The sequence below is a fragment of the Sinohyriopsis cumingii genome, chromosome 15 (assembly GCF_028554795.1).
Source record: "Sinohyriopsis cumingii isolate HCF-2022 chromosome 15, ASM2855479v2, whole genome shotgun sequence".
NCBI classification, from domain to species: domain Eukaryota; kingdom Metazoa; phylum Mollusca; class Bivalvia; order Unionida; family Unionidae; genus Sinohyriopsis; species Sinohyriopsis cumingii.
In genome coordinates this window covers 87984495-87997807 of record NC_142975.1, presented here as the reverse complement: position 1 = coordinate 87997807, position 13313 = coordinate 87984495, and the positions used below count along the sequence as shown (strand labels likewise).

The 13313-nt window shown below is 35.9% G+C and overlaps 1 protein-coding gene across 2 annotated transcripts; it reads left to right on the top strand.

Moving 5' to 3' along the window:
• The first annotated feature begins 2304 nt into the window (after window positions 1-2304).
• On the top strand, window positions 2305-12187 carry LOC149782257 (phe13-bombesin receptor-like). Of its 2 annotated transcripts, XM_089933635.1 has the most exons (3): window positions 2305-2640; window positions 4512-6067; window positions 10741-12187. In XM_089933635.1, the coding sequence occupies exons 2-3, from the start codon at window positions 5231-5233 to the stop codon at window positions 10756-10758; spliced, it is 855 nt and encodes a 284-aa protein (XP_089789761.1). In that variant the 5' UTR covers window positions 2305-2640; window positions 4512-5230; the 3' UTR covers window positions 10759-12187. The 2 variants fall into 2 exon arrangements, with proteins under 2 accessions (XP_089789761.1, XP_089789760.1); XM_089933634.1 differs by lacking the exon at window positions 10741-12187 and having other exon boundaries at window positions 2307-2640; window positions 4512-10570.
• Window positions 12188-13313: the final 1126 nt, after the last annotated feature.

Sequence of the window (13313 nt, the reverse complement as noted above, 5' to 3'; positions counted from 1 at the left end):
ATTCCCGTGGGCAAAGTTGTAAATTTCGTTCCGTTTCCGGTGGCGTTGATACATTAATTAGCAATTCACTAACACCGCCCACCTATCAGACTATTCAAACTTTGTATTGACCACGGACCTAAATATGAATACTGTCGTAATTTAACATGAACTGAGTCAGTTATAATCATTTCTTAGAAATCACACATCATGAAGGAAAACAACTATCGGTCTTCTTTCACAAGTTTAATAGTGGCATGGCTAACAAATAATAATAAACAAACGCTGTAGTACAAAAAGTGACGATCGGAACATTTTTAGCTTTTGCCCTTTTGTTGGTGTACTCTGCCAGAAGCAATTCTCTGTTCCAAAATTATCACTTTACACCAGTCCTGCTAAGTAAGCGCCTCTGATATCTGGCGATTTACTATTCAATCCAACCAAATATTTCCATACACTTGGTCCCTTTTCGTATTTTGCTGCAAGGACTTCTTCAAGTCAGTCCAATACACGTTTGATTGTAATTTGAACTGAGTACAGTTCTTCGTAAACTGTGGCAACGTGCAGTTCACAAAACGGAAAATTGCCCATGCTCACCGGAACACTTCCTTTGTCAAATCTTCAGCTTCTGAGGTGCGTTCCTTTTTTACGTTGTCAAGCTTTTAAATTTCAGAGGTCAGTAAATATGGACTCAGATCACAATTATTGTTCCCTATATAGGCTGTACATTTGTTTCTTAGTACTGAACTTTCCACTGTGTCCAAATCCTAATAAATCAAATATTAGTCTAAAATGCCTTAAAAGATGATCGAACTCATGGTGTAGTTCTTGTCACAGGGTATCCGACGTGCAATGAGTCACGGATTTCACTTTCGGCAGCACCAATGCCTTATTACTCACCGTGCACTGTCGCCGAAATAGACACAGACAACCACACCGTAATGCTTATATTGTAAAGTATAAACAATTACTTTCGACGCTAAGAATGTATGAATCTAACTCTTGTATCACCACTCAATTGATAGAGGGAATATGCTTTAAAAATACACTGCGTCTGCATTCGTGAGTATTGAACCGGAAGTAATAGTTGTGACCCAAGCCTATCTAGCGCGAAGTCCGCGATGTTATAATGTCTACAACTGACATTGCATCGAACTATTTTTTCGTTTGAAACTTCTCAGGAAAGCCCGTTCGCAATTTATAGGTCAATCCAACGGACTATACCTCAGACATTTTGCGTCAAGTTGAAACAGGAACTTTATTGTTAACTTCTTATGTTTGCATGCAGGTTAAGGCGGCGGGGAGAGGTGGGGGGGGGAGGGATAATCAGACCCAAAACACATTTAATTTTACTATATATTCTCATCATTTGTTTCTCAGTACTGAACTTTCCACTGTGTGATAATCAATACAAATAATAAAACAATCCAATGTGCACTGGAACACAGATTTCACTTCCGGATCATCACCAAAACTTTATTGCTCACTGTACACTATCGCCGAAACACACACAGACAACCACACCATAAGCTTATATTTTAAAGAATAAACGATTACCTTTAAAACCATACCAAGAATGCCTAAGTCTAACTCTAGTATCACCACCAAAAGGAGACAGGTAAAAATGCTCTAAAGGTAGACTGGGACTACCTGTCGGTCTTTTATGTCGCAAAGTGTGTTATGCGCTCCGCCAGAGGCAAATCACCAAACCCAGTAAATTGATGTGTACTCCTTCAACCACTTCCAGGATTTTTTCTCGACTTAACAGAAATTGCTCAGCAATGTTCCGATTGACGCTAAGAACGACTCTGTAAAGGTCATTGTCTCGTTCAACATCGAGTTAATCTGAGAGATCTATAAACTTTTGATTATTTATTTATTTATTTATTTATTTATTTATTTATTTTATATTCGTTCTTTTCCTGTCTGGAAAACACACCATTTGTACACTAAAATCCATAAAAATATCTAACCATAAGTGATAAATATAGACATATTTATTATATGTACACATGTTTATAATGTACTTTAGAGACGATATAATACATGGTGAACGCAATCAACGAATCTAAAGATTTGCATTTCTCGTGGAGAAGCGGTAACGTGTATTACTCATTACTTAATAATTGATTTGTTTGGTCCTCGTTTGGGGTCTACAGTCATTTGGATAGATCACAATCTCAGTCAACCAAATCTCTCGTGTGAGATCTTCACCACACGAGCAGTGTTTGGTAAAGGACAATGCAAACGAGTGCAACGTTTGAACCGAGGCTTACAAAACATCTGTTAAAGTTGTTGATTGGTTATCACCAATGGCTGCATGTACTGGGATTTCCTCGCTTTTCATTCATACGCATAAACACAAATATATCATGAACAACGAAATGTAACATTCTCCTGTACATCGATGAACGTCCCCGTTTTATTGACCGATATGTGGTCGTGTTTGGAACAGAAAATTTGATAGAATCATTCAAATAGCGTGAAAGGTCATGTTAGTCACAATGGCGAGACAATTTACTCGCACTCACATTGACTAGTTAAAGCAAATTTATGCATATTCATGCGCAACGATGAAATCTCCGTATGGGAGGCCGCGGGTGATAAAGGGGCGTAGCGGAATTTAGCCCGTGGCTTACGACAATGCCGATTGATTGACAGGTAAGCGTTTTTGGATAAAACTTAGATCACAATATGCACAAATGGCATGGTTATGTTTATTCTTGAACTGGCTATATAAGCAATGTATATAAGAAATACAGGTTTTCCATTCTGCACTTTAACCTTGCAACTTGTCAGACTGTAACACAAATTCACTGAACACACGAAAAAGGGCACGTATTATCCGACTTTGCGGCAATACATGTTTTCCATCTTCAAAATAATAAATACATTTCTCTTATATGCAAAAGTAGTGCTATAATGCTAATGCACTTTCCTGATAGTCTGTGTATTTTTCCAAACAGGCCTTTTCTTGATCTGGTTCTATGTAGATCTCTCAGAATTACGCGATAGTCTAGTTAAACGAGGCTATATAGACTTGTACCATTCGAACCACCTCAGATCTTTCTGCGAGAAAAAATGTGAATTGGATGTTTGTCAGCGTAGTATTGTAGAGAAAAAAATCATTAATTTTCTACGTTAAAGAAAAACGCAATCTATTATGACCATTTAGGCTATTTCTATCATTCGCTGAAAAATTAACACAAAACAACAACTACATTTCTTTGACTGTGTTGATTGTAAAATGTTAGAAAGCAACGAATGAAAACAGTTTGATGCATTCCCATCATCAAGGTTAATCTTTCTTTGTCAGAAGCTTGGATGGTCAGAATGGAAGCTATTCAAGGCATGTCCAGTTAGGTTGACCCAGAAGTTGCGAATTAGACTTTTACCAGACCATGGCTGAGATCTCACAGAGCCAAGCGAGAAATCTGGTTGAATGAAGCTAAGATATATAGACATGTTGTTGTTGTTATAGGGTTTAACGCCATTTTCAGCACAAGATAGGCTATACATGGAGGCCAGTATAAATGGTGGAGGAAGAACCCGGGATAACACCGGAAAGAACCATCGACCCACGAGAAGCTACCGGCAAGCTTTCTCACCAACCTACATTGGCCGAGCCCGAGACTCGAACCCACGCAGACAGAAGTGAGATGGCAGTTATCCGTAAATGTGAGCGTGTTAGACCACTCAGTCTCTCGGGGACCCATTATATATATATTACAATTTATATATATATATATATATATATATATATATATATATATATATATATATATATATATATATATATATATATATATATATATATATAAATTGTAATCTTCAAATGGTTAACCGAAAAAGAAATGAACGCGACACCTATGGGTAATAAAATGTTGCACGGATATTTACCAGAGACTCTCTCTCTCTCTCTCTCTCTCTCAACGTAGATCGCTCGGAGTCACGCAAGACTCTAGTTAAAGGAAACTACACTTTCAAGTACATCACTCGGCTGTTACTAGATAAATTTTGTTCCATTTGTACCTCGCTGGAGCCAAGTAAACGCTGCCTCCTGATATAGTGCTCGTAAAGTGGCAGAGTTAAAAGTAGCGATGTTCAACTCCACTTACCTTGCTCGGTCATCTTTTTTTATTTCATTGTATCGTTCATGTAAATCCTTACAGTAAATATCATGTAGATCCTGTATAGAAAGTACGTTTTTGTTGTGGGTTTTGTTTGTTCTTGTTTCATTTCTTTAAACGTCCTTGCTTTATGCTCTTGAAAAAGGAATTGGTATATTCCGAAAGCGCTTGGGCTGTTGGTTTCAATCTAGTTTTGCACCTTTGTTCCTCAAGTTTTTGGGGAAAGCTGTTTTGTTTTTTATTCATTGTAATTTGTAACGTGTAACGCATATATATATATATATATATATATATATATATATATATATATATATATATATATATATATATATATATATATATATATAGCATGTATAACGGATGATGTACACAATCGAATCTTGAGAGTTTTACGTATTGCAGAAGCCATCCGGACTGGATATATGGCTGACCGGATACATCTTATATGCAGTCGAGTGTCAAGTCTTTCTTAGAAGAGGGTCATACGGCGCTTAAGAGATTATATTCGCTTGACGAGTTTAAAGGGAAGTTTTATTCTCTGCTTTTATGCATATTGTTATAATTTCATTCAAATGCACCAACTGGCAATTAATATATAAGTTATTGACACTTCGAATCTGCAGAGAGCAGTATGTGTGTATATGTTTGTGTAAAATATTTGTTTTATAAATATGACATTCGCAGGAGAAAACTGGAAAGACAGACGTGACGTATGAATCTCACTGCAGGCGTAGGTTCTACACGAGGTGCTGGTACAAACGTATTCACCGTAATAAGCTGTTGTTTGGACATGCTGCTGCATTCGTAGTATTAGTGCTTTGTGTAACAATAATATTAGAAATTATAACAGCAGGAATGAAGTTCATTGTATTTATTCACACATAAGAACATATTTTAAAAGACACGAATGTGTTCTTTATGTGCAAAACGTTTTCCGGAAGGAATAAATTTAATTTCCTTACATCTAAAATTTATCACCAAAACTCCAAGACTAAAGCTGGTCTTCAAAGGACATTAGTGGAAACAAATTGGAGTCGCTCTTTGGACGCTGGACGTTACAAACATTCAAGTGCACATCTTAGAAGATTACTCTGTGCTGACAGTCGAATTTGTTTTGGAAAATGTCTGACGTTAATAATTCTAGTCTCAATGAAGCCTTAGACAATCTTAATGCCCGATATGCCTCGGCTTTACTTCCTTTATCGATTACTTTTGGATTTCTTGCATTTGCCGGTTTGGTTGGAAACACTATTGCACTGACTGTGTTTTCCCTGAGCCACGAATACAACAGAAGCAATTTTAAAGTTTTCGCTCTCTTTCTTGCTATTATTGACCTTGTTACGTGCATTACAATCATACCGGCAGAAATCGCCAAACATCGACACTATTTTGCCTTCGAAGATGGTGCAATCTGCAAGGCCAAGTGTTTCTTAAATGTTTTTGGATCAGGGGCATCTGCATTAACCCTCCTGCTGATATCAGTGGAACGCTTTCGACGTGTTTGCAAGCCATTCAGTGTTCAAATACGGACACGCTTGGTGATCCGACTGTGTTTCGTGCTGCTGCTGTTCGCTCTTCTTCTGGCTTGTCCCGCAGCAATAATGTGTGGGATAGAAGAAGCATCCATGAAAAATTTTCAAGGAGGATCCACCAAAGTGTACGTCTGCTCAGCTGATGAGAAGTACAGATTCTCAGTATGGCGCCCCATCTACAAAGTGAGCATCGCCGTGCTGTTAAGCGTCGTATCTGTGACATGTATAGTGATGTATATGTTCGTTGGGAGTGCAATCTTCAAGACAAGAGGCAGGCGCATGGACTTCGATTCCTTCAGAATGAGACGGACAACAGTAGAGGAAGATGCTGATTTAAAAAATAAAAAGGATGCCGCGGATCAAAATGATATAGAACGGAAAGGACTTGAGGCCGTAAAAGGAACGAATCCTCGACGAAGTAGCACCGTAAGTAGGATCATCAATGAAACCCGTCGAAAACTGAGTTCTCAAAGTACAGATTCAGAGCGTATTGGGAGATTTCCATACAAAACTATAATTTGGTTTGTTTTAACTATTATATTCATAGTAACATACGCAGTGTATGCTGGACTGTCGTTTAATCCGCATATAATAATTGATCTTTCACCCAGATTACTCACACTTTATTCGTTCTTCTTTAGACTGTACATCATAAATAGCGTCATAAACCCATTGATCTATGCTCTCTTAGATTCCAGATTTAGGCGTTCATGCAAACGACTACTGCAAGACAGGCTTTCACTTTGATAAGTATTCTCTCCAACCACCGCAATTTCTCAATATATCGACCCACAAACGAGAGGAAAAAAGAGATTTTTGTATGAGACCATTTTTTTTGGCTCGTCGAATGGAACGTTTGCACCTCTAGTCGTTCATTATTCAAATGTTGCTTCTGTCTATGCAGGCAAAATTCAGTTCCTGCTTATATCTATGTAATGTTAATTAATGGATACTTCTATATAAACACAATTAAATTGGTACTTCTATGTAGACAGGATTAAATTGATACATGTATGTAGACACGATTAAACTGATACGTCTATGTGGCCACGATTAAATGATGCTTCTATGTAGACACGATTAAATTGATACGTCTATGTAGACACGATTAAATCGATAGATCTACGTAGACACAATTGAACTGATACTTCTATGTAGACACGATTAAAGTGATACGAATATGTAGACGATTAAATCGATACTTATATGTAGACACGATTCAATTTATACTTCTACGCAGACACAGTTGAACTGATACTTCTTTGTAGACACAATTAAATTGATACTTATATGTGGACACAATTAAATTGATACGTCTATGTAGACACGATTAAATTGATCCGTCTATGTAGACACGATTAAATTGATACGTCTATGTAGACACAATTAAATTGATACGTCTATGTAGACGATTAAATTGATACTTCTATGAAGACACAATTAAATTGATACTTTTATGCAGACACAATTAAAGTGATACTTCTATGTAGACACGATTAAATTGATCCGTCTATGTAGACACAATTAAATTGATACGTCTATGTAGACGATTAAATTGATACTTCTATGAAGACACAATTAAATCGATACTTTTATGCAGACACAATTAAAGTGATACTTCTATGTAGACACAAGTAAATTGATACTTCTATGTAGACACTATTAAATTTATACTTCTATGTAGACACGATTAAATTGATACGTCTATGTCGACACAGTACAATTGATACTTCTATGTAGACACAATTAAATTGATACTTCTATGCAGACACAGTTAAGTTGATACTTCTATGCAGACACAATTAAGTTGATTCTTGTATATAGTGATAATTCAATTGCTGCTTGTATTTATATAGACATACTTCAGGTGTTGCTTCTGTCCATGCGGACACAAATCAGTTGCTGCTTCTATCTATGCACAGTTCAGTTGCTGCCTCTGTGTAGACACCATTCAATTGCTGCTTCTATCTATGCACAGTTCAATTGCTGCCTCTGTGTAGACACCATTCAATTGCTGCTTCTATCTATGCACAGTTCAGTTGCTGCCTCTGTGTAGACACCATTCAATTGCTGCTTCTATTTATGTAGACAATTAAAATGTGCTTCTGTCCATGCATACAGAATTTAATTGCTGCTTCTAATGTAAAGACAATTAAAGTGTTGCTCCTGTCTATTCAAAGAAAATTCAATTGCTGCTTCTATTTATGTAGACCCGTTTTAGTTCATGCTTATATTTATGTAGACCCGTTTTAGTTCATGCTTCTGTCTATGCAGACCCAATTTAGTCCACGCATCTATCTATGTAGACCCGTTTTAGTTGCTGTTTCTGTACAATTAAATTGCTGCTTCTATCTATGCAGACCCCATTTTGTTCCTGCTTATATCTATGTAGACACAATTATGTTGCTGCTTTTATGTAGACACAGTTCAATTGCTGCTTCTATCTATCTAAACACATTTCGGTTGCTTCTTGCGTATATTTCAGTTCAATTGCTCCTTCTATGTAAACTCAGTTTAGTTGCTCCTTCTATGGTTTAACAACTGAATTGCTGCTTCTATTCATGTATGCGCAATTCAATTTTTATTCTTTGTAGACACAATTTAGTTGCTCCTTCCATGTAGACACACTTCAATTGCTGCTTGTGTCTATGTATACACAATTCAGTTGTTCCTTCTATCCATGTAGACACATTTAAATTTTCGCTTCTACGTAGACATTACTAAATTGCTGTTTCTACCTACGTAGACACAATTAAATTGCTGTTTCTATCTACGTAGACACAGTTAAATTGCTGTTTCTATCTATATAGGCACAAATCAATTGAGGTTACTACATACGTAGACAGAATTCAAACATAAGCTGCTTCTATTGAGGTTTATTTAATTGAAACTCACCCACGATATAACAACTGTTCTAACCCAACTCTTCAGATCATTTTCTCCTTACTTAGGAAAAACATGTCATTAAAGAGTGTGTGTGTGTGTGTGTGTGTGTGCTAAGCTGAGGCTCTAACATTCCTGCATACTGCCTCTTATGATATTCCTTGTATCTCTTAGTACAGCTGGGTTTATTTCAAGACGTACACACGTACTTATGTATGTATGTATGTATGTATGTATGTATGCTGCATGTGTGTTTGTACGTAAGTATGCATACAGTATCACACACACACACACAGAGGCACATAATTACACTAGCATTACCTTACTGTAATTTTTAAATACCAACACAGCTTTCATTTTGCATCGTACTGTACGTATCGTTTGACACTAATTGAAAATAAATAGTTTGCTATTGATATTTGATTTAAGTTGAATTTTGTTGCCATATATATATATATATATATATATATATATATATATATATATATATATATATATATATATATATATACAATTTAATGAAACACCGCCCATTTTAATTGAACATTCCCGCAATACAATATTTAACAATATTTACATGGGATTCTAATCAGGACAAGGTATTTGTAGTTGAGAAAGAGTAATCATCATCATCATTGCTTTGATAATTCTCATATCAAATTGTTTTCTTTGTTGTGTGAATGTTTTATAACGGAAAAGAGTTTGAAGAAAAAAATCAAATATAATAGTTCTAGGTCAGCCATTTTAAAATGTGGCTTAATATTGAAATATTCGTACGAGAACACTTTCAGAGTTTTCTGAAAAAATACGAAAATCTAGAAGCTAATGCCACTGAATGATTTTGAAACGTAAGGTTTTACCTTTGTGAAAAACCTGCTCAATACACCTTGACCTTTGAAATGAAACTTTAGACTTCTGTGAAAAACCTCTTCAAAACATCTTAACTTTCCTTTGGAACGTAACTTTTGACCTTTCTGAAAAACTTGCTCAAAGCACCTTGAGCGATTGCATTTTAATTTTCTTTACTCTTTTGTAATTTGGTGAAATGTTTTGTCATTTGAATTCAGATTAGTAAATTTAGCTTTGTGATTTAATAATAATAATAATAATAATAATAATAATAATAAACAGCGACAACAGAAATAAAAATGATAACAGTAATAGTCATCATCAACAACAACATGATGCAACTGATTTCATGGCTACAATTACCGTTTTTATGACAACATAAACATTACATATAAAATAACCCCAACAAATCCAACTTAACGAGGAGTATCACAAACCGAGTAACAATTTTGATTAAGAATTTGTTTCTTTATTTCATTTTCTATTGCACGTAAGTCGTGCAAGCAGGCAATGTTTAAATTGTGAAGACAATATTTAAGGTGTTCCTAAGACATTTTTGTCATTAAATAAGTAAGAAGAATTGCTAGTATGCGTATTGATTCACATTAAAATTATATATATATATATGCAATAAACTGACAACGAACAGTACGAAACTATTATCTAGCTAATCTGAGCGCTTTCGACTCTTTAATGAGTCTTTTTCAAAGGCAAATAAAAAACAAGACAAGACAACAAAAAAAAAAACAACAGAAAAACGGTTATGTTTGCGAAATTTTACATGGCTGTTTCTACAGGAATTCAACCGTTTAACTTTATTATGTTTCAACTAGTTTATTTCAGCTTGTTGCTGATACTGGAAAATATCTGTATTGACCTAGAAATTGATAAGCCATCTTTATCTTAATCCCTGACACACGTGATTCCTTGCTGGATCCAATGCACTTGAAAGGGTTGTTATTCGCCATATGATTTGTATTCTCTCTCTCTCTCTCTCTCTCTCTCTCTCTCTCTCTCTCTCTCTATATATATATATATATATATATATATATATATATATATATATATATATATATATATATCATATAAGTTGATATAAACATTTCACAAATCTATGGATGTTATTGTGGCAAAATAAATAATTATCTTCTTAAAGAAAACATAACTAACACAGAAATAAATGCGTACTTAAACGCATGATAACGTGTTTGTTGGCCTTTTTTTTTTTGTTTTTTTTTTTGTAGGCCGCTCTCCCAATCGGATTCAGTGGGAAATATCTTACATTGAGTTAGATTAAAACACAATAAATTCTACATTTTACGAGACCTTAAATTCTGCCATTTTCTTTTTGTTTATTGCTGTTACAGCTAGGACAACATGACTAAAGATGATCTGGGGCACATTTACTGAGGTTGTACTGAAGACAAACATGATTAAAGGTGATTTGGGGCACACTTGCTGAGTTTGTACTGGAGACAAACATCTCAAAAACTTACGTTTAATGTGTAGCTATGACAACATGATTAAAGATGATTTGGGACACACTTGCTGAGGTCGTACTGAAGGCAAACATCTAAGATGTATAGCTATGTACTTTAAGAAGTAAGAGACTTTCCGGTTTCCAAACTTTTCATAATATATACCTCCTGGAACACCGACAACTGCAAACCTGCCCTGAAATGGAAAACGGCTGTCGTTGAGTTTTTTCCGTACAAGGGGAAGTGGGTGTCTCACGTTCATTTACTGGAGATGTCTCACTGAACAAAGTGAGTAGGTACTCTTGATTCAAATTTAATGTGAATGTCCTTGATACCCTCGTGCAATGCAATCATTAAATCTATGTGTATTTCGGGCGGTGGGGTGGAGTTTCCTGCATTGCTAAAATCACAGATAAGGCAAGAAGCCTTCATTTGTGACATGGAATGTACGAGTACGAATGTTCATCCGACATTCTCTGACAACTCAGAGTCATATGGCACGCCAACTCGTTCAGAATGGATAAGCAGGAGAGAACCTAGGAGAGATCGTTTGGCGAGCTGCATAAATCGTAGGGTGAGCTGGAGAGATTGTAGGCAAGCTGGAGAGATCGTTGGCAAGCTGGAGAGATCGTAGTTGAGGTGGAGAAGGCGAGCTGGAGAGACCTTAGGTTAAGTTGGAGAGGGCAAACATGATAGGGCTAGCTGGAGAAATAGTAGTGTGAACTGAAGCAATCTGATTAAAATCAGATCTTCACTTTCCTACGTAGGACAGTGGAAATCTTGATTTTTAATCAGATTGGGACTACAGAGGACCAGTCGGAGAGAGTAAGCAGGAGAGGATGGGCTGGAGTACTCGATAATTAGTTGTATAGGGGTATGAAAAGATGGATAATTCTATCAGGAAACTGTAAATGAAATTCTTCAAAAAGTATCAAAATTGCTGTCGCTGAACCCCTGTAAAATTCATATATTTTATTGATTCATATAAGTGCATTCAGGGAATCACCAAACCGGTTTCAAACAGGAAAATGAAGTATATATTTCCAGACAGCAATGTTCCTTGCTCGAGCTTTTTAAACAGTGCGTTTACACTAGATGAGTAGTTTCATGTTTCACAGCATAGAAAAAGAAAGACCAATAATGATGGAGAATGAAAGGAAACTACTTGATGAAGTCTGTCTAGCATATATTAAATGAACATTGATTTTCTTTGTTCACCGTAATTTTTTCCATATAAAAAATCTACTTTGATGGCTCCTTACCGCGAACGATCATACTTTCCATGTATTAATTGCCTGTTTGTTTCCCGATTTCTGTTAAAAACGGAAAGTATTGACCTAGATGTTTTCGTTCTGTCTGTTTCCCTTTTCCTAGAATCCACTGGAAGTATAGGGGAGCACTATAGTGTGTTAGGTGTACATGTTCAGGAAGATGGGCTGTTTTTCTTTTTCTGGGTAACATCTGCATTGCGATCTCTGAAATTCGCTTGATGAAATTTTAATTCAATCGGGAAGATAGAAGTTATACATTTGTTAGAGGTGGCGGTGGGGGGGGGGGGAGGGGGGAGAGAAATAGATCTGCTTTGGGGACCTGAAGTGGGTTACTTTTGGGAGAGGTTTTGGGTCGAACTCTAATCGAAATTTAACGTGATGGATGTTAGTATGGGTTCAGTGGAAATTTAGCATTACGTTTGGGTCACTATAGATTCAGTAAATACCGAGATGGTGAGTTCTAGGCTATCTACTAAATACTTTGATTCATTTCGTAAAGCATGAAAAGTGGCATAGCAAAATCAGATTGACTTAAAAATTTACAAAGATTGTGAAACGTTTGGTTTGCTATGCAAGCATCAAATAAACTTACACAAGTTTCATTGCTCTTACAGATTTTAAACGAAAAAAATAAATAAAGATAAAAGAAGTAATCTGGAATCTTTATAGTACAAACATTCTCAACAATACACAAAGCTAAGAGATATGACATGCACAAACACAGCTAAACTCAAGATTTTATTTAGTCAATGAAATGTACCCATTAAAGAAAATTAGGGCTGCACTACTTCAAAAAATTAAAAACTTACTACTTCACTTCATCATTGCGACTTTTGCCTAAGGTTACGTTTCACTTAATCACTGCGACTATTGCCTATGGTACAATTTTACGTAATCATAGCTATTTTTGCCTAAGGTACCATCTCACGTAATCACTGCGACTATTGCCTAGAGTACCATTTCACGTAATCATTGTGACTATTGCCTAAGGTACAATTTCACGTAATCATTGTGACTATTGCATAGAGTACCATTTCACGTAATCATTGTGACTATTGCCTAGAGTACCATTTCACGTAATCATTGTGACTGTTGCCTAGAGTACCATTTAACGTAATCATTGTGACTATTGCCTAGAGTACCATTTCACGTAATCATTGCGACTATTGCCTAAGGTACAATTTCACGTAA

Excerpts from the sequence above, each read along its gene's own strand:
- LOC149782257 (XM_089933634.1), top strand. The coding sequence starts at position 5,231 with ATGTCTGACGTTAATAATTCTAGTCTCAATGAAGCCTTAGACAATCTT.